The sequence below is a fragment of the Podarcis muralis genome, chromosome 1 (assembly GCF_964188315.1).
Source record: "Podarcis muralis chromosome 1, rPodMur119.hap1.1, whole genome shotgun sequence".
NCBI lineage: Eukaryota > Metazoa > Chordata > Lepidosauria > Squamata > Lacertidae > Podarcis > Podarcis muralis.
This window is the reverse complement of record NC_135655.1, coordinates 128,918,415-128,945,073: the sequence shown is the minus strand read 5'-3', so window position 1 is coordinate 128,945,073 and position 26,659 is coordinate 128,918,415. Positions and strand designations below refer to the sequence as shown.

The 26,659-nt window shown below is 44.7% G+C and overlaps 1 protein-coding gene across 2 annotated transcripts in view; it reads right to left on the bottom strand.

Annotated features, from left to right (window-relative positions):
• PARD3B (par-3 family cell polarity regulator beta) overlaps positions 1 to 26,659 on the bottom strand; it is a 582,805-nt gene that overhangs the window by 32,653 nt on the left and 523,493 nt on the right. For both annotated transcript variants that reach the window (XM_077918269.1, XM_077918271.1), the window contains one exon: positions 14,920 to 14,999. In XM_077918269.1, the coding sequence (XP_077774395.1) occupies positions 14,920 to 14,999 (80 nt within the window). The remainder of the gene's footprint in view (positions 1 to 14,919; positions 15,000 to 26,659) is intronic.

Sequence of the window (26,659 nt, the reverse complement as noted above, 5' to 3'; positions counted from 1 at the left end):
TGGCCAGCATGACTAAGCCACTTCTGGTGAACCAGAGCAGCGCACGGAAACGTCGTTTACCTTCCTGCCGGAGTGGTACCTATTTATCTACTTGACTGGTGTGTTTTCAAACTGCTAGGTTGGCAGGAGCAGGGACTGAGCAACGGGAGCTCACACCATCGCGGGGATTCGAACCTCTGACCTTCTGATCGGCAAGTCCTAGGCTCTGGGGTTTAACCCACAGTGCCACCCGCGTCCCATTATGAGAGCCATTAAGAGAGCAACGGACAAAATCCAACTCTCTCTCTCTCTCTTTCTGATCTTAGTCTACATCTCCAAAGTATTATTCTGGAACAACTGGTTTTAACGTTTTCAGGGAGCTTTGTTTCGTTTCAGTTTTTAAAAGAAATGTCCTCATTGATACCAGGGCACCACTGCCCCTCCCGCAAGTTGAAATTTCTTTAGTTACTCCCTTGGAGATTACAGATCTGGTTGAACAGCTGCACTCCATGACTTGATGCTTTGACCTTGTGACCTCCTTGACTTCCTTCAAAAAGAATGCCTTTCAGTATAAAAGACCCAATTCAGCTTTCAGAAAAAACGGCAACTTGTTAATTACAGGCTTTGCTCCACTTTACATTAAGGAAGCACAAATTATTCCCCTTCCATTATCGGCGTCAAGCCTTTTCCTTTTTTGCTCTTGTAGGTTGTATCAAATTTCTACTTCCCCTTAAAAGAGAAAGTCTTTCGGATTTCAGATGCAAACACACCTGACAATCTATGCATGGAGGTGTCCATATTCAAGAAGTGTCTTTCCCTGTTTTATGTTTGAGCTGAATATCTTGATCTAAGGGAACTTCCTTACAGGATAAGCCTGAGAGGTTGGTCACAAATCTAGGCCACTTCTGTACTTACAAAAGCATGTTGTGGTACAGCTGGTTACTGTTTAAAAGGCTGTAAAGAGTACAGCCCATAGCAGCGGTGACCAAACTAGACACGAAGTTACTTGTGTGAACGCAACAATTTTTAAAACTTGACATATCAGACAGGTAGTGGTGGTGTCAGGACTGGGACTACAGCGTACAGCAGTTTTTAACCACCCTCCCCACACCTTGTGGTCAGAATGAAAACCACCACTCTCAAAACTGCATTTCATTCCAATAATAAATCTTGCTCTTGGGCAGGGAGAGGGGGAGGGATATTCCTTTGCCTAGGCCATGGTGGGGAAAGGGTTAAACCCCACTCCCAGTATGCTGCAGGCCTGATCCTGACTGGGGAGCTCTGCAGCTGCCATTTAAACTTTTTAAAATTTTGGCATTTGACAGAATTAATGTCACGTCCAGTTTGTGGAGAGAAAAATGCTAAGCTGTGCAAGATGGATCTTATGGAAAGGGGTGCACATATGAGGAAACCCAGAGGGTCTTTCGGCCTCACTTAGGTCTGGCATTCCTGTCAGTTTTGTGCTCAGCCACTTGTACTAAATGCTCGCTCGCAACTTTCATCCCATCACAGAGGGCACCAAATTGCTCCACAGTGGAGAGCCTCCCTTCTTCATCTCAGAGTAATTTGGGGTTAGATAGGGGTAGCTCACAGGGACGCGGGTGGCGCTGTGGGTTAAACCCCAGAGCCTAGGACTTGCCGATCAGAAGGTTGGCGGTTTGAATCCCCATGACGAGGTGAGCTCCCGTTGCTCGGTCCCTGCTCATGCCAACCTAGCAGTTCGAAAGCACGTCAAAGTGCAAGTAGATAAATAGGTACCGCTCCAGCGGGAAGGTAAACGGCTTTTCCGTGCACTGCTCTGGTTCGCCAGAAGCGGCTTGGTCATGCTGGCCACATGATCCGGAAGCTGTACGCCGGCTCCCTCGGCCAATAAAGCGAGATGAGCGCTGCAACCCCAGAGTTGGCCATGACTGGACCTAATGGTCAGGGGTCCCTAGGGGTAGCTCACAAACCATGACTGATCTGGAGGTGACTGCATTTCACCCTACTAACCAGTGCATAGGGTGGCTCTGGCTGTCAGCTTCTTCCTCCTCCGCCTCACTGTTGCCCTTGCAAAACTCAGCAGAAGTCAACTCTGTCTGGCATTGTCTCTCTGGCTCATCCCTACTGCTGTGCTCATTGCTTCTTCCTTCACCAGCAATGGGCAACAGCCACCTCTGGTGTCCTAACCCATGACCACACCTCTAAAACTGGTCTAGATTCCTTCCAGTTCCTTCTAGCTTGCTTAGCAACTCTGCCACAGTTCTGGCCCTAGATCTTTACATTCCTTTCAACAGCAATTGCTGTTCTTTCCATCCTGGACCAAGTTTTTGCAAGCAGATGGAACATAATACGGATGTTGGCTTCCACCCCTTGCACTCAGTTTAAGAGACAAAGGCTCAACAACACACACACACGAAACAGTGTGGTATGCCCAATATGATGAATGAAACATCCTAGTGTAAGCAAAATCCAACTGTCTTTGAGCTTGTAAATTTGACCTACGTGGAAAAACGATGACATGGAAAGCTGTGGTTGGACTGCAACGCCTTCTCATAGCACTGTTGAAATGACTTGGTTAAGAATGTGATTTAATGATGACAGCTCAGTCCCATGAACTGTGCAGATGTTCCCCATTACGTGAGTATAGGGAAATAATAGGAAGCTGCTTTTTATCAAGTCAGGTTATAGCTCCGTATCGTCTTCACTGGCTGGGACTGCCTCTCCAGGATTTCTGATAGCAGCATTCTCCAGTCCGACTGAGAGACATCAGGGGTTGAACCTCGGAGTTTTTGCATGCAAAGCACAAGCTCTTCCACTGAGCCCTTTGCCAACAAGCAGAGGGTGAGGGCAAACGTCTGGCAAGCATTCCCTTCAGCCAGTCACAGCTAGCCCTGGGCCACATGTTGGTCAGAAGTGTCTTAGATGTCACTCTTAACAGGAATCTGCCTTCAATTAAACAGAGAAACTCGGATCTGGACTGTCAGCATGAGGCTCAGTGGTGCGATCCAAACAATTTCACTGGTGCCAAGTACTTTTGGCTGCGCAACACAACTTCCCCTCCCTCTCCCTGCCTCCCCCTAAATCTGATCTGGAGGGCTAGGGGAAAACCCACAACACATTTAGGAGGTATATGGGAGGCACATGGAGAGAGGGAGAGGAAGTTCTGCCACACAGCCCAAAGGACTTGAACTAGCAGAACGACTTAGTTTAAGGTTACCAGATTTTTTTCAAAGATCCCGGGACACTTTTTTTAAAAAAAAAAGAGGGGGGGGAGTTATTAAAAGAAATATTTCTTAAGAAAATTAAGAAGTAATATCTTCTCTTCTGTGGTCTCCTCTGTCATGCAGCCTTCCTCTGAGCCCTGGCTTGATCTCTTGGAACGCTATCCACCGTGGAGTAGGCTTGGGTCGGGCTTGGGCTTGGCCACATGTCCTTGCCCTCCTACTTTTCTTCCTCAGCCTCGGCGGTGGCAGCAACACAACAACGGTGGGGCTCCCCTCTTTTTTCTCCTTTCTCTTTCTCTCTCTTCCTTCTCCTTCTCCTCTCCTCCTTCTCCCTGCGTCAGCTCCGGGGTTTTACTGGCCCTGGAGCACCGCTGGGCAGTCGGCCGGGTGGCGGGGCACTCTCGCTCCCAGCTCAATTTGGGTCATGGGGGGGGGGGGTCAGCGGTTCCCCCAGTTGACGTGCTGGGCGTCCCAGGTTCCCCTTCGGCAACGGCAGTAGTAGCAGCAGTCTCAGCAGCCCAGAGCCAGCCTGGTAGTGCAGTTGGCTCTGGCTGGCTTCAGGAGCTGCTTGCTGCTGTGGCGCCCGCCATTTTGCCTCACCAGATGTCCCCATATGATGTGTCTTATGCCGTTGAACCAATCACGCAACATTCATTCCCTACTAATAAATCTACAACACTTAAAATATAAATCCGGGGACATTAAATGAAATCCGGGGACATTCCGGGGACGGATTTGTAAATCCGGGGACTGTCCCCGGGAAGCGGGGACATCTGGTAACCATAATCTTAGTTTGATACAGCCCACAAAGTCAATAAGCATCGTTTTCAAACTGGGGACATAGCACTTACTGGGGTGAAAAGAAGCTGAGCAAATATAAATTTACTGCACTGTTATATATCAAGCCAAACAAACAAACAAACAAACAAACAAAAAATTGCTAAGGAAGATATATAAAAGATCCGTCAGTTTGGTGATGGCAATGAAACACTCAGACTGGTGGCTGTTATCGCAAGCTTACATCGGCAAGTAACCTTGCAAGAAAAAAAAAAAGTAATTGCAAACTCTGCATCTTGCTTCAACCTCAAGGGGAATATTCAAAATGGTAAGGTGACTCCAGAAGACAAATGCATTCTACTGAGCAGATTAATTTTGCACAATGGCATGGGAGAGGCTGGATGGGAAGGGTGAATGTGTAAAAGAAAGAACATGAATCTAAGAAATCTCAGGGTGATTATGGACATGAATTAATGCATTCTTTCAAGGTTTGGCAAGGATGTCGAATTTATGCAAATACAGCAGTTGTATAATAGTGTTGACTCCCCTCTTTGTCAAGTTATTATTTGATTCGCTCCTCTTAAATTACTGTAACAAATTATGCTGCAGGGAAGCCTATGGTCCCTTGGGACATTTCACTAGACTTATTTAGTAGCCGGGGGAAACTAAAGCATCCATGGCAGGTCCTGAATGTCAAAGGCATGAGACAAACTATTTATCTGAGATAAGTCTAGATATCCTTTATAAGGCCCACCTTAAACTTTAATGAGCCTGGGAAGATGGGAGTGTCATAGTAATTCCCCTCACCCTTTTTCTTCACTGCTCCAGAAGTTATTTTCACAACAAGATCTCACCCTTTAGTCTTTCCAGTGTCCTTTATGGTACAAAATGTTGTTCTTGAATCAACACAAGGGCTGAGAAGAATCGAAACATTGATTTTTTAAGAATCAGCATTTCTTGCTAGAAAGGTGGCCAAGGCGCAGGAGATACATCATATTAATACCGATCATTAAAGGTCTCAGTGACTGACCTCTACTTCTGGTTAAGAGTCTATTTCTGGGTCCAAAAAGAGAAACTTTTCACATCGAAAGGCACCAACAGTTCTCTAACTTGGAATGCTCCTAATTATCCCTTGTATAGAAGGAGGCTGCAGTGAAGCCAAAATCAGGAAGCAGGCTAATTTTAACTAGAGATAAAGGCTGAGTGATATTCTACATCAGTCATACTCAAAGTACACCCAGTGAAATCAAAACTTAAATAACTGAAGTCCATTGATTTCAATGGGTCTACTCTGAGTATGCGTGACAGTGGATATTGTCCATTAAATGAAAACCATACAATGTATTTACATGTCACAGATGGAACCAGAAAACAGTTTAGAGGCTTGGGGGGGACAAGGGGGCAGATTTTCAGGTATATTAACATTTGTTGTTGTTGTTTAGTTGTTTAGTCGTGTCTGACTCTTCATGACCCCATGGACCAGAGCACGCCAGGCACTTCTGTCTTCCACTGCCTCCCACAGTTTAGTCAAACTCATGCTGGTAGCTTTGAGAACACTGTCCCACCATCTCGTCCTCTGTCGTCCCCTTCTCCTTGTGCCCTCCATCTTTCCCAACATCAGGGTCTTTTCCAGGGAGTCTTCTCTTCTTATGAAGTGGCCAAAGTATTGGAGCCTCAGCTTCAGGATCTGTCCTTCCAGTGAGCACTCAGGGCTGATTTCCTTCAGAATGGATCGGTTTGATCTTCTTGCAGTCCATGGGACTCTCAAGCGTGTCCTCCAGCACCATAATTCAAAAGCATCAATTCTTCAGCAATCAGACTTCTTTATGGTCCAGCTCTCACTTCCATACATCACTACTGGGAAAACCGGAGCTTTAACTATACGGCCCTTTGTCGGCAAGGTGATGTCTCTGCTTTTTAAGATGCTGTCTAGGTTTGTCATTGCTTTTTTCCCAAGAAGCAGGCGTCTTTTAATTTCGTGACAGCTGTCACCATCTGCAGTGATCATGGAGCCCAAGAGAGTAAAATCTCTCACTGCCTCCATTTCTTCCCCTTCTATTTGCCAGGCGGTTATGGTCAAATTCACGGTGCCAAAAAAGCACTGTATGTCTGGCAAGAATCATGGTATTTTCTTCCTAAGTGAGAAGCTTTAACATTGCTGAGTAACATTGCTCTATTCACCTTAGAGCTCTGGAGCAGCTAGCGAGTGTGAAGATCTCTTATCTTTCCTGCAAATCCTTGGCTTTGCCTTTTACGCTTTTCCTTCCCTTCTGGAGATTAAATAACACAATCCGGTATAAGAATAAGTATCCATCACTCCTGAGCCCTTGGGAAGGTCTGACTTAGCAGAAAGTTTCCCATACAAGGTTGCCAAATTATGACTGTAATTTTTTATTAGCATTAGGGTTTTTTAAAAATAAAATAAAAAAGACACGTTTGATTTGATTGACTCTTGGTTATTTTCCTTTACAGCTTTTAATAACAGAGAACCCATGCCACCTTAGGACTCATGTTCCATTAACACTGATGCTTATTTAAAAAGTCAACGTTATTTAACAACCAGAACCTCAAAAGCAGACTCCAAAGCAAAACAGCTAACTGAATTTATCAGCGTGTTTATTTGCTTAGGAAGAGGCAGGCTTCTTCCACCTTCCTGCTCCCTGCCACCCAACCATTGGTATTAAACTGGGATAGCAATCTTGCTTATTAGCGTTGCTGCAAACTGTCACGGTGCGCATCTGGTATACTTGTTATCTTTGCATAGAAATACCACCAGGCTGTCCAAATGGCATTGCCAGTGGATTTTGGCTTCACTACATTCCCACCCACTTTAATAGGGTATGACTGCATATCTCCACCAGCCCCTTTCTTAGCTAAGGATAATCCTTCATCGGGCTTATTAACTATTTGTCAGCGACAGGCTGGAAGGCAAAGAGTCGTGGGGACAGAGGACTTAGACCCAGGTCAGTGGTGGTGGTGGGACACAGAGGACCAGTCTGTGGAAGGGAAAAGTTGGGAGGTGAAAGTAGCAGGACAGGGCTGAATGCCAATGGTCAGAGTTGAGTGCAAACTTTGTCAGAGGGGAGCCAGCAACTGCTTCAGCCCCTCTTCAGCTGGCTCTCCTCCTCCACTGACACCCAGATCATGAAGAGCTTTGCACATTGCCCAGAGGAGGATCCAGGGCCAGATTTAGGTCTGATGAGGCCCTAAGCTACTGAAGGTAAAGGGCCCTTTATATGTCCAGCTATCCTTTGTCAACAACAAATTGTCACTGTTTTTTTGTCTGTTGAATATATGCTATATGGTAATTTATGGACATAGGTAAAGGTAAAGGGAACCCTGACCATTAAGTCCAGTCGTGACCGACTCTGGGGTTGCGGCGCTCATCTCGCTTTATTGGCCAAGGGAGCCGGCGTACAGCTTCCAGGCCATGTGGCCAGCATGACTAAGCCGCTTCTGGCGAACCAGAGCAGCACACGGAAACACCGTTTACCTTCCCGCCAGAGCGGTACCTATTTATCTACTTGCACTTTGATGTGCTTTCGAACTGCTAGGTTGGCAGGAGCAGGGACCGAGCAACGGGAGCTCACCCCGCCGTGGGGATTTGAACTGCCGACCTTCTGATCGGCAAGTCCTAGGCTCTGTGGTTTAACCCACAGTGCCACCAGCGTCCCTAATTTATGGACCTAATAGGTATCTAAAGCCATTTGCCCATAACTATGTATGTATTTTATCAAAGTAATTGTTGAACCGAAATACAATTAATACAGGTTTTTTCCTTTAATTTTTTTTGGGGCCCTCAAGAGAGTGGGGCCCTAAGCTACAGCTTGTTTGGCTTATACATAAATCCGGCACTGGGGGGATCCCTCTCCCTCGACGGAGTCTACGGCTGCTTGGGAGGAGTCCAGAAGGAGAGGGCTAGAGATGGACACAGGGACCAAATGCCACTAGGGCAGACTAGCCTAGATGAACTCCGTTGTGTTTTTACTACAGTGGTACCTCGGGTTAAGTACTTAATTCGTTCCAGAGGTCTGTTCTTAACCTGAAACCGTACTTAACCTGAAGCATCACTTTAGCTAATAGGGCCTCCAGCTGCCGCCGTGCCACTGGAGCACGATTTCTGTTCTCAACCTGTAGCAAAGTTCTCAACCTGAGGTAATATTTCTGGGTTAGCAGAGTCTGTAACCTGAAGCGTATGTAACCTGAGGTACCACTGTATTGTGAACAAAAGCCGATTGCCATTCATGTCTTCTTTTCCTGACCTGTGGATGAACCTGCATTCCTGACAGTCCCTGGATGCTAATGAATGTCAAAATTTGGGATTCCCTCCAAACTCGTGCCAAAGTTTTGCAGTAATTTTGCAGCTCCCCGAAACAGAAATTGATCCATCAAACTAGGGTTCGTAGTTAACACCCCAAAACCCAACAGTGTCCAAATCACTTCAAACCAGTGCCAAGGTTCGGCAACAGTCTTGCAGCAAAAACTCCACAATTTTCAGCCCCCCCAACTGAGTACAGTGGTACCTCGGGTTACGTACGCTTCAGGTTACATACGCTTCAGGTTACATACGCTTCAGGTTACACACTCTGCTAACCCAGAAATAGTACCTCAGGTTAAGAACTTTGCTTCAGGATGAGAACAGAAATCGTGTGGCAGTGGAGCGGCAGCCGTGGGAGGCCCGATTAGCTAAAGTGGTGCTGCAGGTTAAGAACAGTTTCAGGTTAAGAATGGACCACCAGAACGAAGTAAGTACGTAACCAGAGGTACCACTGTAATTTAAACTGAAACTGAAGGTCATAGTTATCACTCCCAAACCAAACGTTGTCTGATTCACTCCAAGCTGTTGCCAAGGTTAGTCAATAGTCCAATAGCAGTGTTTTTCAGCAAGTACCCTAAGTTTGCAGAGCCCCACCAAACTGAGTAATTGATACTCAGACTTGAGGGTCATCGGTATCAAGCCAAAGCCCAACACTGTCCGATTCAATCTCAACTGGTGTCTGCCAAGTTTTCCTGGTGAGGCTCAGTGAGTGCCTCTTACCATCTCTGGCAGGTAAATCTAAAGCAAACCATTGGGGTGGAATTCAAGGTAGTGCTAACTGGGGAATGTATGAGTAAAGTAAAGGTAAAGGGACCCCTGACCATTAGGTCCAGTCGTGGCCGACTCTGGGGTTGCGGCACTCATCTCGCTCTATAGGCCAAGGAAGCCAGCGTACAGCTTCCGGGTCATGTGGCCAGTATGACTAAGCCGCTTCTGGCGAATCAGAGCAGCACACGGAAACACCGTTTACCTTCCCACCGGAGCGGTACCTATTTATCTACTTGCACTTTGACGTGCTTTCGAACTGCTAGGTTGGCAGGAGCAGGGACCGAGCAATGGGAGCTCACCCCATCGTGGGGATTTGAACCGCCGACCTTCTGATCGGCAAGTCCTAGGCTCTGTGGTTTAACCCACAGCGCCATCCGAGCGAGGCTTTTTCCTCACGCAACATGCCTTTCCCCCTCTCCTCCCCTTATTTGCTAAGCCATTTCAAGGGAGGAGCAGGAGTAACTCAACTGCTCTGCATTTATTCTGAAATATTTGCCTGTTGCCACACAATTCTCAAATAAAAAATAAAATCAAATAAAAAACCTCACATCTTGTACCAGCTGAAATATCAATATTCAGAAATAATAATCTAAATTTGCCTATGTTATTTAAAGGACGCCATTCCAGATATTCTTACTTAAACTAGAGGCTGCCACAAATGCCCCAGCCTCTAATCTTCCAGCTGAAAACCCCTTCTACCCTCAGAAACGCAAAGGCTATGGAACATCTTGATTGCTTCTTAAACCCTTTCCAAATACATATCCAGAACAGAGATAAAAACCGAAGTTTGGAAAAGCAGGGAGTAAGATTAATGGCTTGATTTAGACTTAGAATCGATCAGGAAAGGAGATCTTTGTGTTCGTGTGAACAATGTAAATCTGCTAAACGCCCGGCGGAAGCTGCAGTCAAAAGTAGTAAACAAGATGTTGAGGTGGAGGAGAACTGAATGGAAAATGATATTGAAAAAGCTCCTATGTAATATAAATCAATAGTACATGCACAGCTGGGTACTATATTCAGTTCTGATGATCTATTACAGAGCAGATGTAAAAGAAATAGAGGGGATTCGGAGACGAGATGGAAGACAGCAGTGGCTGCAGGCCTAGAAATGACTTGGACTTGGAGGCGCAGAAGGAATGGAATAGATCTGTTAGGAAGAGGAAATGAGTGGAAGGACGCAATCAAAGGACGGAAGCAAAGACCTGGGCAGAGGGGTATGTTTGGCTCAGCCTTTTAAGTTGCTCCTTTCTGGAAACTTTAGTAACTTTCTGCAATATATAACCTGCCAGTGGGACTCGCAACGCAAATGGACAGTAGCGGGGAAGAATTTCCGAAGATTAAAAACGGATCTTGAAAATATCTCATTACCTGAGGCATGCAGGAAAACAGTGGGGAGCCAAACTAAACTTTTAAGGAAGATAGCTCCTCTGATACTAAGTTAGCAAATTATGGTCCATATTAGTCACAGATGTGAATTAAAGAGATAGTCTGAAATGTAAAAATCCCCTTTAAACTGGAGAACATTATTAACAGATCTTAGTGTATAGTCAAAGCAAGTTAAAGCCTGGGAAAACTTTTCTTACAGGAGAGACCCAATAAATCCAATCTGATATTCTTAATACTGTTTAATATAAGCCGCAGCCTTTAGGAAACATAATGCAAAACAGAACTAAAATAATGCTGTACATAGATGGCTACCTCTTAGATTCAGAGCATTTTTGCATTACTTCTGAAAGGTGCTCATGTCCCAGATTGCTCACTATTCAAAATACTAGGGGGAGTGAAATTAAGATGCCAGTTCCCTTTATTTGGGATCCTGCCCTGTTATAGCGCATCAATGAAAGCATGGCATAAACACAGTGAGTGGCATTCAACTAAGTTTTATTCAAAGTAGACCCACTAAAATGGATGAAAATTGCTCCATTAGAGCCATTGATTTGAGTGTGCCCACTCTGATCAAAGCACAGTTGAGTAACACCCAATCTCTTAAGAGCACAACACTTTCTTGTAAAAATATACTGACAGGATTACTTGAGTAAAAACATGGGCAGCCAGGAAAATAGGGAGAAGTGTGGAGGCACACTGCCATTTAGCAGACGCCAGATCTTTGAACAGTTTTGTAGGACTGCTCAAGGGAGGCGGCAAAGCATCTTCAACCAGAACCCATCCTTCTCAAGCTGAGAAAGGATCCTGAACTTCTGAAGTACTAAGACAGGGATAGCCGACGTAGTGTCATGTAGATATGGGCCACAACTCCAATTGTAGCCCCAGCCAGTTCAGCGAATTGTCAGGGATGATGGGAGTTGTAGTCCAATAACATCTGGCAGGCACCATGCTGGCTGTCCATGTACTGACTGAGAGAAAGGCACCAGTTACATAGAATCATCGAACTGTAGAGCTGCCAGGGAAGCCAAGAGTCATTTAGTTCAACCCCCTGCAATGCAGGAATCACAACTCAATCAGCCATGGCAGGTGCCCATCAAACAGAATAATAGAATCAAAGATTTGTAGAGTTGGAAGGGACAACAAGGACCATATAGGCCAACCCCCTACAACAACAACAACAACAACAACAACAACAACAACAACAACAACAACAATTTATTATTTATACCAGAAAGCAGCCTTTTAGTCTTTTCAGACGTAGAGTCCATCCTTCACCCCACCTGCTACTTGTTACCTAGTTTTCAGTTGTTAATATAGAAGCCCAATTTTCTGCTGCCTTCTCCCTTCCCTTTCTCCTTCATCTCCCTCCATCTTCCCACTGTATCCTATGTTTCCCATATTCTTAAAAAAACCCACTAAGGGACTTAAAAGAAAAGGAACAGTTGTGCTCCTGGTGTGACCCAACCCAAGGTTGTCTCACAACACAGCTTTGGGTCCCCAACCCTCTAGCTTATTGTATTGTACAATTAATAATAATAATAATAATAATAATAATACAGTGGTGCCTCGCAAGACAAAAATAATCCGTTCCGCGATTCTTTTCTTCTAGCGGTTTTTTCGTCTTGCGAAGCAACCCCATTGGCGGCTAAGCGGATTAGCGCTATTAGCGATTTAGCGCTATTAGCGGCTTAGCGGGCTTAGCGGCTAAGCTGTTAAAAGGCTATTAACAGCTTAGCGGCTTTGAAAAAGGGGGGGAAAGCGGGGGGGGGGGGGAGAAATGGCGAGACTCGCAAGACGTTTTCGTCTTGCGAAGCAAGCCCAAAGGGAACTTCGTCTTGCGAAGCGCCTCCGCGACGGAAAACCCTTTCGTCTTGCGGGTTTTTCGTCTTGCGGGGCACCACTGTAATAATAATAATAATAATAATAATAATAATAATAATAATAATAATAATAACAACAAAAACAATAATTTATTTATTTGTACCCCGCCCATCTGGCTGGGTCCCCCCAACCACTCTGGGCAGCTTCCAACAAAACACTAAAATACAATAACCTATTAAACATTAAAAGCTTCCCTAAACAAGGCTGCCTTTAGATGTCTTCTAAGTTTGGTAGTTCCACAGGGTGGGTGCCACTACCAAGAAGGCCCTCTGCCTGGTTCCCTGTAACTTGTCTTCTCGCAGTGAGGGAACTGCCAGAAGGCCCTCGGTGCTGGACCTCAGTGTCCGGGCAGAACGATGGAGGTGGAGACGCTCCTTCAGGTATACGGGACCGAGGCCGTTTAGGGCTTTAAATACAGGAATCTTTTGCCCAACCTGGGGCTCAAACCCATGTCCCTGAGATTAAGAGTCTCATGCTTCACTGACTGAGTCAGGTTTATTAAGGATATTTATCGCTTTTCACTACCAAAAGTCCCAAAGTGATTTACAACCAGAAGAAAAACACCACAATGAAAAAACATATTGAAACCATAATCTGAATAAAAACATCCAATCCCAAATGCCTGGGAGAAGGAAAAAGTATTTTCTTGGTTCCAAAATGATGACCAAGTTGGTGCCAGGCCTCCCTGAGGAGAGGGTTGTTACACGTCAAATGGAAGTATTTCTTTTTCCCTGACTCAAACAAACCATTGTTTGCTCATCAAGTAGCTAGAATTTCAAAGCACGTGAGAAAACATTACTGCCTTCACACTCTCCTTCCAAAGCTGAGGTTACTTCTGTGTCGTCACAAGCAAAGGCTCCTGAAGGAAGCAGGTCCCTTTTAAGGCAGGGGCATCATTCATCACGGGACGCCACTGGCTACCTAGAGGAAACCGGAAACCTACTCAAGGTTTCCTCAGAGATTGCTAGCTGTTAAGCAGCATTCAAGTAAGGCCCACTGGGAGCTGTCCGTGGTGCTAACCACATCCTTGCTTGTCCTTTTCCGAGACCTGACCTCCACTTGTTACCTTGTTTGTGGAACCTGCCCCTTGCTAGCCATCCTGGAACCTGAACTCACCATCCGTATTCATGTTTGTGGACCTGCCTTTCTGGAATTTGACCTGGGCTTGGTCGAACTCTGCTCACCAAGCCCTTCCTTGCCACAGTGATCTCAAGAAGCCAGTAGCAGGGATGGGGAGAGAGAACAAATGGCTGCTGACTTGCTTTCCGCATGACCATGGATATGGAGTTAACTACGCAGGCCGTTTACAGATACTTGGAGGATGTACTGTGGAGCTGTTACTGCACAGAGGACACACACATCAATGTGCTGTGTGTCACTGTGATCTCTGGTCAAATCTGATTTTCACAGTTCTGTAGCTCTCTAGGGAGTATGCAGGGAAAGGAGAAGCAACCCCACAGGTGTGAAAGTCGCAGGTACTACCCAACAGGTGCCTGGTGATGAGTAACACACACTGTGCCTAGGGCATCTTTGGTTCTGATTTTGCAAATCTGAGAAGGGACGGAGTGGTTGTGCAACCTTCTAAAAATAAAGGAGCAGAGTTTTGATTAGGAATGCAACTCTTCTTCTTCTTAATTAAATTTCTATACTGCCCTTCACCTGAAGATCACAGGTTTACTACACCCCCCCCAAAATCAAGAGAAGTTCTAACAGTTCTCCTCACTTCCAATGTTCTTTAGTCATAGAGCAGAGAAACAGCACAATCCTGTGCTCAGAAGTTTGTTCTGTGGGACTTATTCCCAGGTGCCGTATTTTTCGCTCTATAAGACGCACCAGACCACAAGACGCACCTAGCTTTTGAAGGAGGAAAACAAGAAAAAAAATATTCTGAATCTCAGAGGCCAGAACAGCAAGAGGAATCGCTGCACAGTGAAAGTAGCGATCCCTCTTGCTGTTCTGGCTTCTGGGATAGCTGCGCAGCCTGCATTCGCTCCATAAGACGCACACACATTTCCCCTTATTTTTTTTGAGGGAAAAAGTGAGTCTTATAGAGCAAAAAATACGGTAAGTGTGTAAAGGATTGCAGCCTTAGTGTATTGGGAGAAAGAAACAAGAAACCAAGTCCTTTTCACTCACCTCTGAAGCCACAAACTGCTGCACTGCTGAACTTTTCACAGCACAATTCTGTCATTGCTAGCTATGATTTTTTTTCATTGTAAATTCTGTCTCAGGCTCTGCTAAGACCTACTATAACTCTTGTGGAATAAGCTCCCTCTATGTCATATTCTTCTTCGGCAGATCATGACTCTTGCTGACATGTTCATTGAGAGAGACTTTACTCTTCCTCCCCCCCTCCCTCCAAATTGGCTGGCTAAATTATTAACACAGCTATAAAGATGGCACTAAATCATTGGCAGAAGGGCAGCACGACAAAATTGCAGCATAATCTCTCATTTCGTTGCCAGATGTCTGTTTGATGCAGATTTTGCTAAACAGTGCGACAATAGCAGAAAACCCGCCTGCAGAAGCAGTGTGCCTGTGTGTGCTTATACATGTACGTATATACAAGAGAGTGAGAGTATGTAAATCTAAAACAGAAGTTACCTGGGTAAGGAGGCATATTGTCTTTCTCTTCCCTCAAACTGGAGATGGTGCGAAGTCCCATCTGGAGTTTTTCCAGGCACCTGTGGAGAACAGCATAATTAGAGATGACGATCAATTATTCAACCCAGTTACTGACAATGTTTCTCAAAATGATAATCAGAGAACAAATGAGGCGCCAGCATGCCAAAATCAACAAAGAAAAAACGCTGAGGCTCAAGGGGAACCCACATTAATCTTACCACTATTATTAACATTAAATATATACATAGAACAAAAGAGTGCTTGTTTTCCTTGTTTTGCCATTCTTTTTGCAGTCCAGAAGAGATGCCGTCAATTTGTACATAACATGGGGCAACAGAAAAAGACGTTCTGTATCCTACAGTATCCAAAGACATTCTGTATCCATAAAAAATAAGAAAAAGAATCAAGAATAATATTGGATGAAGTGAAAGCAGCTATTGTTCATTCTGGACCATCTTAGGACTTGGGCTCAAGATAGCTACTGTATTTTTCGCTCCATAAGACGCACCCGACCATAAGACACACCTAGTTTTAGAGGAGGAGAACAAGAAAAAAATAAATTCTCTCCCTCTCTGCGCAGCGCCCCTTCAGCGAAGCGGCAAGAGAAATGGAGCCCCTTCCATTTCTCCTCCTGCTTCGCTGAAGGGGCGCTGCGCAGAGGGAAAGCTGCGCTGCGCCTCTCCAGTGAAGTGAAGCCAGGAGAGCAAGAGGGATCGCTGAAGCCATGGAGCCTGCATTCGCTCCATAAGATGCACACACATTTCCCCTTGCTTTTTAGGAAGGGAAAAGTGTGTCTTATAGAGCGAAAAATACGGTATATCTGAACTGCGATGTATGCCATCAATAGGGTGCACAAGTCTCTCCAACTCAGTTCTCCAATTTACAAATGGGAATATTGTAGGGGTGACAGCATAAAGGAATGTTAAAATATTTTGCACCCCCAAAGTATACCGGGAAGGAATAATCATTAACTGAAATAGCTCAGAACCCACATCTGCTTTCACTTTCCATCTCCTTGTCACTCCCATTTTTTTACGAGGCAGCAGCAGCCTCCAGCGCTACAGCTACAACTATGGTTTGTCAACTCAGACGCAATGAAAACCATACGTTAGCACACACCATGGTTTGAAAACCTTTTTGTAGCCATCATTTCTGATTCTGGTTTGCTGGCTGATCTCAAAGCATGACCTGTCAATTCAGCATTCTCAACTGTGGGTGGACATGCTATCTAAACTGAGCCAATTGCCTTATTAATGTGAATAAAATTGGGGCTCTTGATCTCTACCTCCCTCCCTGCCCCTTGCCAGGGCCACAATGACACAAGCTTTTGCTTCCATTTTAAGTTAATGGCAGTTACTTGTTATGGCTGAACCCAGATGTTATTTATTTATTGACATATTAATAGCCCACCTTCCCCTGCAAAGATCTCAGGACAAAGAACAGTGAAATTACACTTCGAAACGCCAATCTACAACATGTTAAGTGCAGAATAAAATTCATATTTCAATCAATCATCAAAATGCAAATGCCTACAAATTCTAGCTGAACATTAAAACTTTCCAAAGGCCGGAGTGATTTAGTCATGCTTTCTCCTGGCATGTAAATGGGAAAGAGAGAGCGAGAGTTGACAGACTGCAGAGGAGTTTCACAACTCGGATATCATGGAGAAGACCCTCTCAGATCACTGCATGATGTTTGACACCCGATGTCAGAATGCAAGACTGAGCCTCCCTAGCTGATCTTAACACACCCAGGCAGGACTATATTTAGAGAGGCATTCAAGCTTTTAAAGTCCCAGGTCATTCAGGACTTGATAAGTCATGACCAATACATTGAGTCAACCTCAAGGGCAGTCCTCCACAGAGCATGTTTCCGACATTTATAACTTGCCATGGGACACTCAACAGAATGCATGGGATTCCCAGGTAACCACTCCATTTGAAACCATGGCAGATAATATTGGTTTGTCTCCTTATACCTGCCTTTGCCAAACTGGTGCTCTCCAGAAGTTGTTGGATTCTGACTCCATCAGCCCCAGCGGCATGGCTAAGGCTGATGGGAGCTGTAGCCAAAAAAATAAATAAAATAAAATAAAATAAAAAAATCTGGAGGGCACCAGGTTGGGGGAAAGCTGTCCTAAATTACAGTTAATAAAAATGAACGATGATTTCAAGCACTGGCATAAGGATAAACCATGGTTAATTTAAAATATTAAGGTCCGCATAGTTAAAGCCATGGTTTTCCCAGTAGTGATGTATGGAAGTGAGAGCTGGACCATAAAGAAGGCTGATCGCCGAAAAATTGATGCTTTTGAATTATGGTGCTGGAGAAGACTCTTGAGAGTCCCATGGACTGCAAGAAGATCAAACGCATCCATTCTTAAGGAAATCAGCCCTGAGTGCTCACTGGAAGGACAGATCGTGAAGCTGAGGCTCCAGTACTATGGCCACCTCATGAGAAGAGAAGACTCCCTGGAGAAGACACTGATGCTGGGAAAGATGGAGGGCACAAGGAGAAGGGGGCGACAGAGGACAAGATGGTTGGATAGTGTTTTCAAGGTTACTAGCATGAGTTTGACCAAACTGCGGGAGGTAGTGGAGGACAGAGGTGCCTGGCGTGCTCTGGTCCATGGGGTCACGAAGAGTCGGACACGACTAAACGACTAAACAACAACAATACAAGAGGACCAGAGATACAATAACAATTGGAATCAATTTATTGAATATATAAAGGAGATCAACAAAGATATTAAGACACTAGCAGGACTGGAATAACACCTCCAATGTAAAACAGTAAAGTTATGACAATAATATACTCAAAAAGTATGTGATGTATATACCAGCGTTCGGGAGGGAGGGAAGTCAGGACTCGGCAGAGTCAAAGGGATTATAATGTGACAATATGGATTGTTGGGGAAAGAATTACATGTTGAAAACAATAAAAATTTATTTGAAAAATAAAATATATGTGAGGTATGAGCAGAGGCTTATGCATGTAACACTAAACCATAGTTTGCCATTACGACTGAACGAGATCAATGTCTGCTGATGACTCAAAGTATTAAGAGGCTTCTTCAAATGTACTTGTAATTCTCTAGCAAACGCAGGAGCTGCTGTGGCTGGGTTCCCTGTTTCTTACATTAGCATGTGTTCCTATCCTGCTACCGCTTGAATCAGCAATTTTATAAAGCAATGTACTAAGAGGCCATTTGAAATATTTTTTCTATTACTTCCACTCTTTGCTCCAGCACAGATTAATGGAAGAGAAAGGGGACAGGATTTAATGTCTTCTCGAAACATTGTTAACAATTTATGTAAACTTATTTTTATATGGTGTTCATTTTGTCTCTGCATATAATGCATAATGCGCACACAATCTAAAATTAGCATGTTCGTCAGGATTCTACGATTCTACAGGTTAGACTGCACTTCTTCCAGCCCTGCAATTTATGCATAGCGTGTCAAGTTTTGCTGAAGACGAGCAAAAGCTGCTGTGACAGAAAGGCTGTGTGAAACAAACTGCACAAAGGTTTGTTGCTCTGTACACTGGTACCTCGGGTTAAGTACTTAATTCGTTCTGGAGGTCCGTTCTTAACCTGAAACTGTTCTTAACCTGAAGCACCACTTTAGCTAATGGGGCCTCCTGCTGCTGCCACGCGATTTCTGTTCTCATCCTGAAGCAAAGTTCTTAACCCGAGGTACTATTTCTGGGTTAGCAGAGTCTGTAACCTGAAGCGCATGTAATCCGAGGTACCACTGTATGCAAATGTTTTGTGCATAAACTTTCCGGGGCATGTTTCCCTGGACAACACCCCAACTTGACCAATATTATTATATTAAAGCAGTGCTTCCCGAACTTTAGGTCAAACACATGGGGAAGAAACAACAGCCCTAAGACACCAGGGCCGTCCTATTTCTCTGAGCGTGCTTATGCGTTCACAAACGACGTTCATTCACAACGGTGGACTTGATTATGAGCAAAGTACAACAAAGTCCTGATTTGGCTCACAAACCAGAACCTGACATGAGGTGTATACCACATATCAAACTCTGCTTGACAGCTGGCATCATGTGACCTCACAGGAAGTCCCACCCCATGATGGTTGCATCACTATGACACCACAGGAAGTCCCTCCCCTGTCAAACAGAGTTTGATGTGAGGTATACATCTAATATTACTCCCTGCTGGTTCCTGCCCTGGGCCATTTTCATTCTGAAAAACAAATCTGGCCTGTGAAAACTTGTTGGCTTGGTCTAACTTCCGCTTTAATTTTCCACCATTCTCCAGAAAGCTACTGTGGGAAATTTAGAAGGGTACCCTGCAGCCTCACTGCACTGCTTGAAGAATAGCTGCTTGAGGATAGTTGTGTTATGCTGAAGCTTGTATTTTGCCTTTGTGATAAAAATTACTGTAATTGTAACATCTTTTAAAATATATATAATTAATTGTTATTTTTTTTCATAGGTTTCGGAAACATGTGTTTAGCCATATATAGAAGAAAAGCAAGACGGTGCAAAATTCAAATCAAAACTACCAAGAACGGTACCAAAAGAGACATCCAATTCTGGCCAATGCAGAAGTCACTTCCAGCACAGAAATAAAAACAAAAGCTTCAGAAAAAAAGTGAAGTTTCATAACAACCATAAATTGGAGTATACCTGAGGGACTTCCCTTTTGTTTCTGAAACATTTGGATAGGTAACATATGTGTCTCTGTGTTTACGTTACTGAGCACAATTCAAAGTGTTGGTGTTGACCTTTAAAGCCCTAAATGGCCTCAGCCCAGTATACCTGAAGGAGCGTCTCCACCCCAATCGTTCTGCCCGGATGCTGAGGTCCAGCTCCGAGGGCCTTCTGGCGGTTCCCTCATTGTGAGAAGCAAAGCTACAGGGAACCAGGCAGAGGGCCTTCTCGGTAGTGGCCCCCGCCCTGTGGAACGCCCTCTCATCAGATGTCAAAGCGATAAACAACTACCTGACATTCAGAAGACATCTTAAGGCAGCCCTGTTCAGGGAAGTTTTTAATGTGTGACATTTTAGTGTATTTTTGGTCTCTGTGGAAGCCGCCCAGAGTGGGCAGGGTACAAATAAATAATTATTATTATTATTATTATTATTATTATTATTATTATTATTATTATTATTATTTCCTGTGGCTAAACACAGTTTACAGGAAAGTATTTCTATTAAAGCTGTCTGCCATACCCTCTTGTACCATAATATCAGAGTAGCTGCTTTAAGAACCTTCTGAAATGCGGCTACTGTCATCCATGCTACTACAGATAGCTAATCGAAGCTTTATCTGTCAGCTCAGTATTGTCATTCATGAACAAATATAGCATAGCAAATCCAGGAGTCTTCTTAAACAGATCGGTGGGTGATTTTGATTATTTCTCCAAATATATGATCCCAGAACACTGACAACTTGGGACACATCCACCAGATATGTTTATAGCTACCGCTATCCCATCATCTTGACATCATCTTGACATCACCTTGCCAACAAAGGTCCGTATAGTAAAAGCTATGGTTTTCCCAGTAGTGATGTATGGAAGTGAGAGCTGGACCATAAAGAAGGCTGATTGCCAAAGAATTGATGCTTTTGAATTATGGTGCTGGAGGAGACTCTTGAGAGTCCCATGGACTGCAAGAAGATCAAACCTCTCCATTCTTAAGGAAATCATCCCTGAGTGCTAACTGGAAGGACAGATCCTGAAGCTGAGGCTCCAATACTTTGGCCACCTCATGAGAAGAGAAGACTCCCTGGAAAAGACCCTGATGTTGGGAAAGATGGAGGGCACAAGGAGAAGGGGACGACAGAGGACGAGATGGTTGGACAGTGTTCTCGAAGCTACAAACATGAGTCTCACCAAACTGCGGGAGGCAGTGGAAGACAGGAGTGCCTGGTGTGCTCTAGTCCATGGGGTCACGAAGAGTCGGACACGACTAAATGACTAAACAACAACAAACAACAACATCCCATCATCAGGTTACCTGAACATCCCTATGAATACATAATTATTTTACTGCGGTTAAGATACCATTTTTGCATGGTTTTCAACATTAATTCTAAAATACTAGTAGAGGTGGATTTGTATGAAAGCGTTTCCCATGTTTTCATCATTCACCTGTATTTGCCACGTATCATACCACAGAGGTTGTGCCGCAGTGTAGAAATGTCACAGTCAAAACGGATGATGTGGCTTAAAACTGCCAAACTTTATTGTAAAACTTGGGCTGACTCTGCAGGGAAATAAGTGGTGTGAGTCTCGATACTAATGCTTCCCTTTTGCCTTTTCCACACCTGAAAGTCTGCCCGTATGATAGTGTGTTGGTGAGTTAAACTAGATTTAATATACTTTTTCCACATATGGACGGGCTAGAGGCTGGAAATCTTTAAGTCAACTAGACCCACTGACCTTCCTGCCTGTCCTCGATAAAAGATAACAAATGTCTCATCTGGTACGCCTCATAATAATTTACAGTAATTGCAATATCTGAAGAAAATCTTTTTGGGAAATGGAAAAATAGGAGGAGTCTCTGTCGCGAATTCGCCGCTGCGCTTTAGCAGAAATGCTCAGAGTTCCGGGTTCTTCAGTGTAGTATATTTATTGTGAGCTATATATACAAGTCAGAGCCTAGGACTTGCTGATCAGAAGGTCGGCGGTTCGAATCCCCGCGATGGGGTGAGCTCCTGTTGTTTGGTCCCTGCTCCTGCCAACCTAGCAGTTTGAAAGCAAGTCAAAGTGCAAGTAGATAAATAGGTACCGCTCCAGCGGGAAGGTAAACGGCGTTTCCGTGCACTGCTCTGGTTCGCCAGAAGCGGCTTAGTCATGCTGGCCACATGACCTGGAAGCTGTACGCCGGCTCCCTAGACCAATAAAGCGAGATGAGCGCCACAACCCCAGAGTCGGCCACGACTGGACATAATGGTCAGGGGTCCCTTTACCTTTACCTATATGTACAAATATCTACAGGCTATAATACACGAGCAGTTCATACAGTCAAACAGAGTAACTGGCTGCACCTTAAGGCAAATAGGAAGACCTCTAAGTCTCTCTCTCTCTGACCACACTCCTCTACACCACCCACTTACTGCTGGACAGGTTTCCCTTTTAAACCGATGACAGCCAATCAACTGACAGCACATTACTGCTGAGTCGTTCTGACGCAGCACTTCCATAGAAAGTATTGCAGGCTGATTACATCAGCCAGTTGTATCAGCCAGCAAACTCAAGCCTGCAGACTTACTATCTATCACAGCATTCTGTGAATCCCGACAGTCTCTGCTAGCCAAATTCCCAAAGTACTGAGGCTCTGCTGCTTATCACACAAGTCCAGGGCAACCAAGATCAGGGAGGGGGCCATCTTTTCTCCTTGTAGAACAGGCTTTCTCAACCTGTGGGTCCCTAGGTGTTGTTGAACTACAACTCCCATCGCCCCTAGCTAGCAAGGCCAGAGCTCAGGGATGATGGGAGTTGTAGTCCAACAACATCTGGGGACCCACAGGTTGAGAACCGCTGTTGTAGAACCTGCAAGGAAGTTCCGTCAAGGTACATTCCCATATGTGAGGCTGCAAAGAGCCCAGGAAATAGAGGTGCAAGAGAAGAAGCTTGGGACCTCCTTCCTCAGAAGTCTCCGAGACAAAAATGCACCAGGATTAGGGGTAACAGAGTTATCAAACCCTTGCTCTGATTCAGTCAGTCTTGTTGTGTGTTGAGGTCCCCAGGGCCACCCCAAATAACTCACACATCACAACAAAATTTTAGTTTAAGGTTTTGGCATAATTTTGGCCACAACTTTATTAAAATGCAAACATTGAGTGGTTGCTTAGGCATTGGTTGCGACTATCTGACCCCCCAATGGGGGACAGTCTGACATTCCGCACGCATGCAGAAAAGGGGAATACACTTGGGGCTAGCTACAGAGCAGGGAACCTGCCCTCAGCCCACCCCAAATGCAGCCAGGAGCTCTTGCAATGGCCCGAGCCCCCTTGAAAGGGTGGACAAGCAATAGTTAGCCCCCAATTCCTTTAACGGAATCCCTTGCAGCAGCAGCATTAGAGGGGCAGGCACAGCCAATCCATGCCCCTCAACCAACCAAACCATAAACCAATGCCTAACCGCAACCTTACAAGTTGTGACGATTTGCTACGCAGTAGGCAAAAACCAAACGGCCCCAGCCAATCAGCCAGATGGACAAAATTCCTACCAGGCCCCTGTCCCAAAAGCAGACGACCCCATGACAGGCATAGCAAGGTCAAGCGAACAACACTAATTCTAGGGAGGGAGGGACAGGCAATCCGATGCACGGGCGAAAAGAGGAAGCCCTAGCCTCGTGCAAAGAGTTTTAGCATTTCTGGCTGTCAATCAACAAATGGCAACATTAACTTCTTCCCAACAACAAGGGAAGCCCAATCGGATCAGTGGCCAACGATCAATTAACCCGCCCCACAACTATTGGAGTGTCCTGGCGGCCCCAACCGCAACATGCGCTCTCCATGAAGGAGAACATGCTTTATCCAAGCCACATTTCATCCATTCATTTAATTCCTTGCATTTCACAATTCCCAGCAGCCATGGCTGTTGCTTTGGAGATATGCAACCAAGAGGTGCGTTCACGAACCTGCATTTCAGGACCTTGTGATGTTCCATCTTTGAATTTATGGTCATGTCATGGAACGATGACACCAGAAAGGCATGACAATAGGAGTTTGTTAAGAAATCTGATTGCATTCTACAGGTTTTGGACAAGCGCGATGGAGTTACTATGGAGTTATTCTTTCACTATAAAAAGTAATCGTGCTTGTTTATTGTATTCATGGCACGCTCCACACATCCAAAGCTCTCCAAGGAGTGTTTAGGAGTCCTTTATCGCTTTGATGATCAAGGTGTACTCCACCATGAGATGACACTATTTTTATACCATTATTTATTATCCATCATTTTGAGAAGAAGATCAGGGTGGCTTACATTATACCCTCACAACAGCCTGTGACATAGGTTAGAATAACAGAGTTGTGAGGGACTCTGTGGATCATCTAGTCCGGGGGTCTGAAAACTTTTCCAGCAGGGGGCCGGTCCACTGTCCCTCAGGCCTTGTGGGGGGCCAGACTATTTTTTTGGGGGGCGGGGAAATGAATGAATTCCTATGCCCCACAAATAACCCAGATATGCCTTTTAAATAAAAGCACACCTTCTACTCATGTAAAAACACCAGGCAGGCCCCACAAATAACCCAGAGATGCATTTTAAATGAAAGCACACATTCTACTCATGTAAAAACACGCTGATTCCCGGACAGTCTGCAGTCCGGATTTAGAGGGCGATTGGTCCGGATCCGGCCCGCGGACCTTAGTTTGCCTACCCATGGTCTAGTCCAACCCCCTGCAATGCTGGCATATGCAGCTGTCCGTTCCGGGAATCGAACTTGCAACCTTGGTGCTTATCAGCACAACGGTCTAACCAACTAAGCTTTCTGAGCTAGATTGTGACTGGGCCAAGCCATCCAGTGAGCTGATTAGACAAATGGCTCAGCAGACATTTAAACCCAGGTCTCACAAAGTGATGTCTGGCACAATAGCCACTGTACCAGAAAGTAGCCTTTTAGTTTTTTCAGATGTAGAGTCCATCCTTCACCCCAACCTGCTACTTGTTACCTAGTTTTCAGTTGTTATTATAGAAGCCCAACTTTCTACTGCCTTCTCCCTTCCTTTTCTCCTTCATCTCCCTCCATCTTCCCACTGTATCCTAGGTTTCCCATATTCTTAAAAAACCCCCACTAAGGGACTTAAAAGAAAAGGAACAGTTGTGCTCCTGGTGTGACCCAACCCAAGGTTGTCTCACAACACAGCTTTGGGTCCCCAACCCTCTAGCTTATTGTATTGTAATAATAATAATAATAATAATAATAATAATAATAATAATAATAATAATAATTTATTTATACCCTGCCCATCTGGCTGGGTTTCCTCAGCCACTCTGGGCGGCTTCCAACAGAACACTAAAATACAATAACCTATTAAGCATTAACTGGAGGAGACTCTTGAGAGTCCCATGGACTGCAAGAAGATCAAACCTATCCATTCTGAAGGAAATCAGCCCTGAGTGCTCACTAGAAGGACAGATCGTGAAGCTGAGGCTCCAATACTTTGGCCACCTCATGAGAAGAGAAGACTCCTTGGAAAAGACCCTGATGTTGGGAAAGATGGAGGGCACAAGGAGAAGGGGACGACAGAGGACGAGATGGTTGGATATTGTTCTCGAAGCTACAAACATGAGTCTGACCAAACTGCGGGAGGCAGTGGAAGACAGAAGTGCCTGGCGTGCTCTGGTCCATGGGGTCACGAAGAGTCGGACACGACTAAACAACAACAACAGCAATTCAGCATTTTATTTTATTTTAAATATTTTTTATTGAGTTTCTTTTCTTAAAGTCATAGACACAGAATCAAGGAAAGAAAATACAAGAAACAAATACAAAACCGAAATAATAAAAAGGTCAATACAATCCAATTTTCAATCGTTTTTCAGTATTCCAAATGGACTTCCCCACATCCTCCCGACTCTGCGTTCTTTGTAATAAAAGTTTCAGCAATTTGTTACCCTGTTTCTTAACTTACTGTATCTTTCAGTTATTATGTTTCTAAATTCACAATATTTTATCCCAACTTTGTACATTTAAAATTAACATAATAAAATTGTTTCATATTACCACCTCTTTTTTCTTGTCTTAGTTTTCAGTTTACCTAATCAAGTTGCTAAAGCAAAAAATTCCCTAATCGTGCGTATTTCTTAACATTCATACAACTTATAGTGTTTTTGCAAATAGTCCTTAAATTTTTTCCAGTCCTCTTCCATTGTTTCCTCTCCCAAATCTTGGATTCTGCCAGTCATCTCAGCCAGTTCCATGTAGTCCATCAACTGCGTCTGCCACTCCTCCAGCGTGGGTAGATCTTGAGTCTTCCAGTGCTTTGCAAGAAGAATTCTTGCTGCTGTAGTAGTAGCAATTCAGCATTAAAAGCTTCTCTAAACAGGGCTGCCTTCAGATGTCTTCTAAAAGTTTGGTAGTTATTTTTCTCTTTGACATCTGGTGAGAGGGCGTTCCACAGGGCGGGTGCCACTACCCAGAAGACCCACTGTCTGGTTCCCTGTAACTTGGCTTCTCGCAGTGAGGGAACCGCCAGAAGGCCCTCGGTGCTGGACCTCAGCGTCCAGGCAGAACGATGGGAGTGGAGACGCTCCTTCAGGTATACTGGACCGAGGCTGTTTAGGGCTTTAAAGGTCAGCACCAACACTTTGAATTGTGCTCGGAAACGTATATATTATATTTATATGCCACCTTTATCTTTCAAGGAGCTCAAAGTGGTTCTCTTCTTCCCCATTTCATCCTCACAACGACCTTGTGAGGTAGGTTAGCTTAAGTGAGATGGTGAATGGCCCAAAGTCAGCCAGTGACCTTCATGGCTGAGTGGGGATTTGAACCCTTGGTCTCCCAGGTCACAGTCCAACACTCTAACCATTACGCCACACTGTACTCCAATGCGCTGCACCTCGCTGGCTCTGTGTTTTAACATAATCTTGACTGAGATTCAGAAAATCAGCATCCTGTGTCTTTTTCTTTCTTCTTCAGTTTTTTCGCCAGAAAAACAACAGGTGTTTCAGGGAGGGGAAAACAACGATAAACACCGTCGCTGCCGTCACACTTGTAATTTAAGCAGTT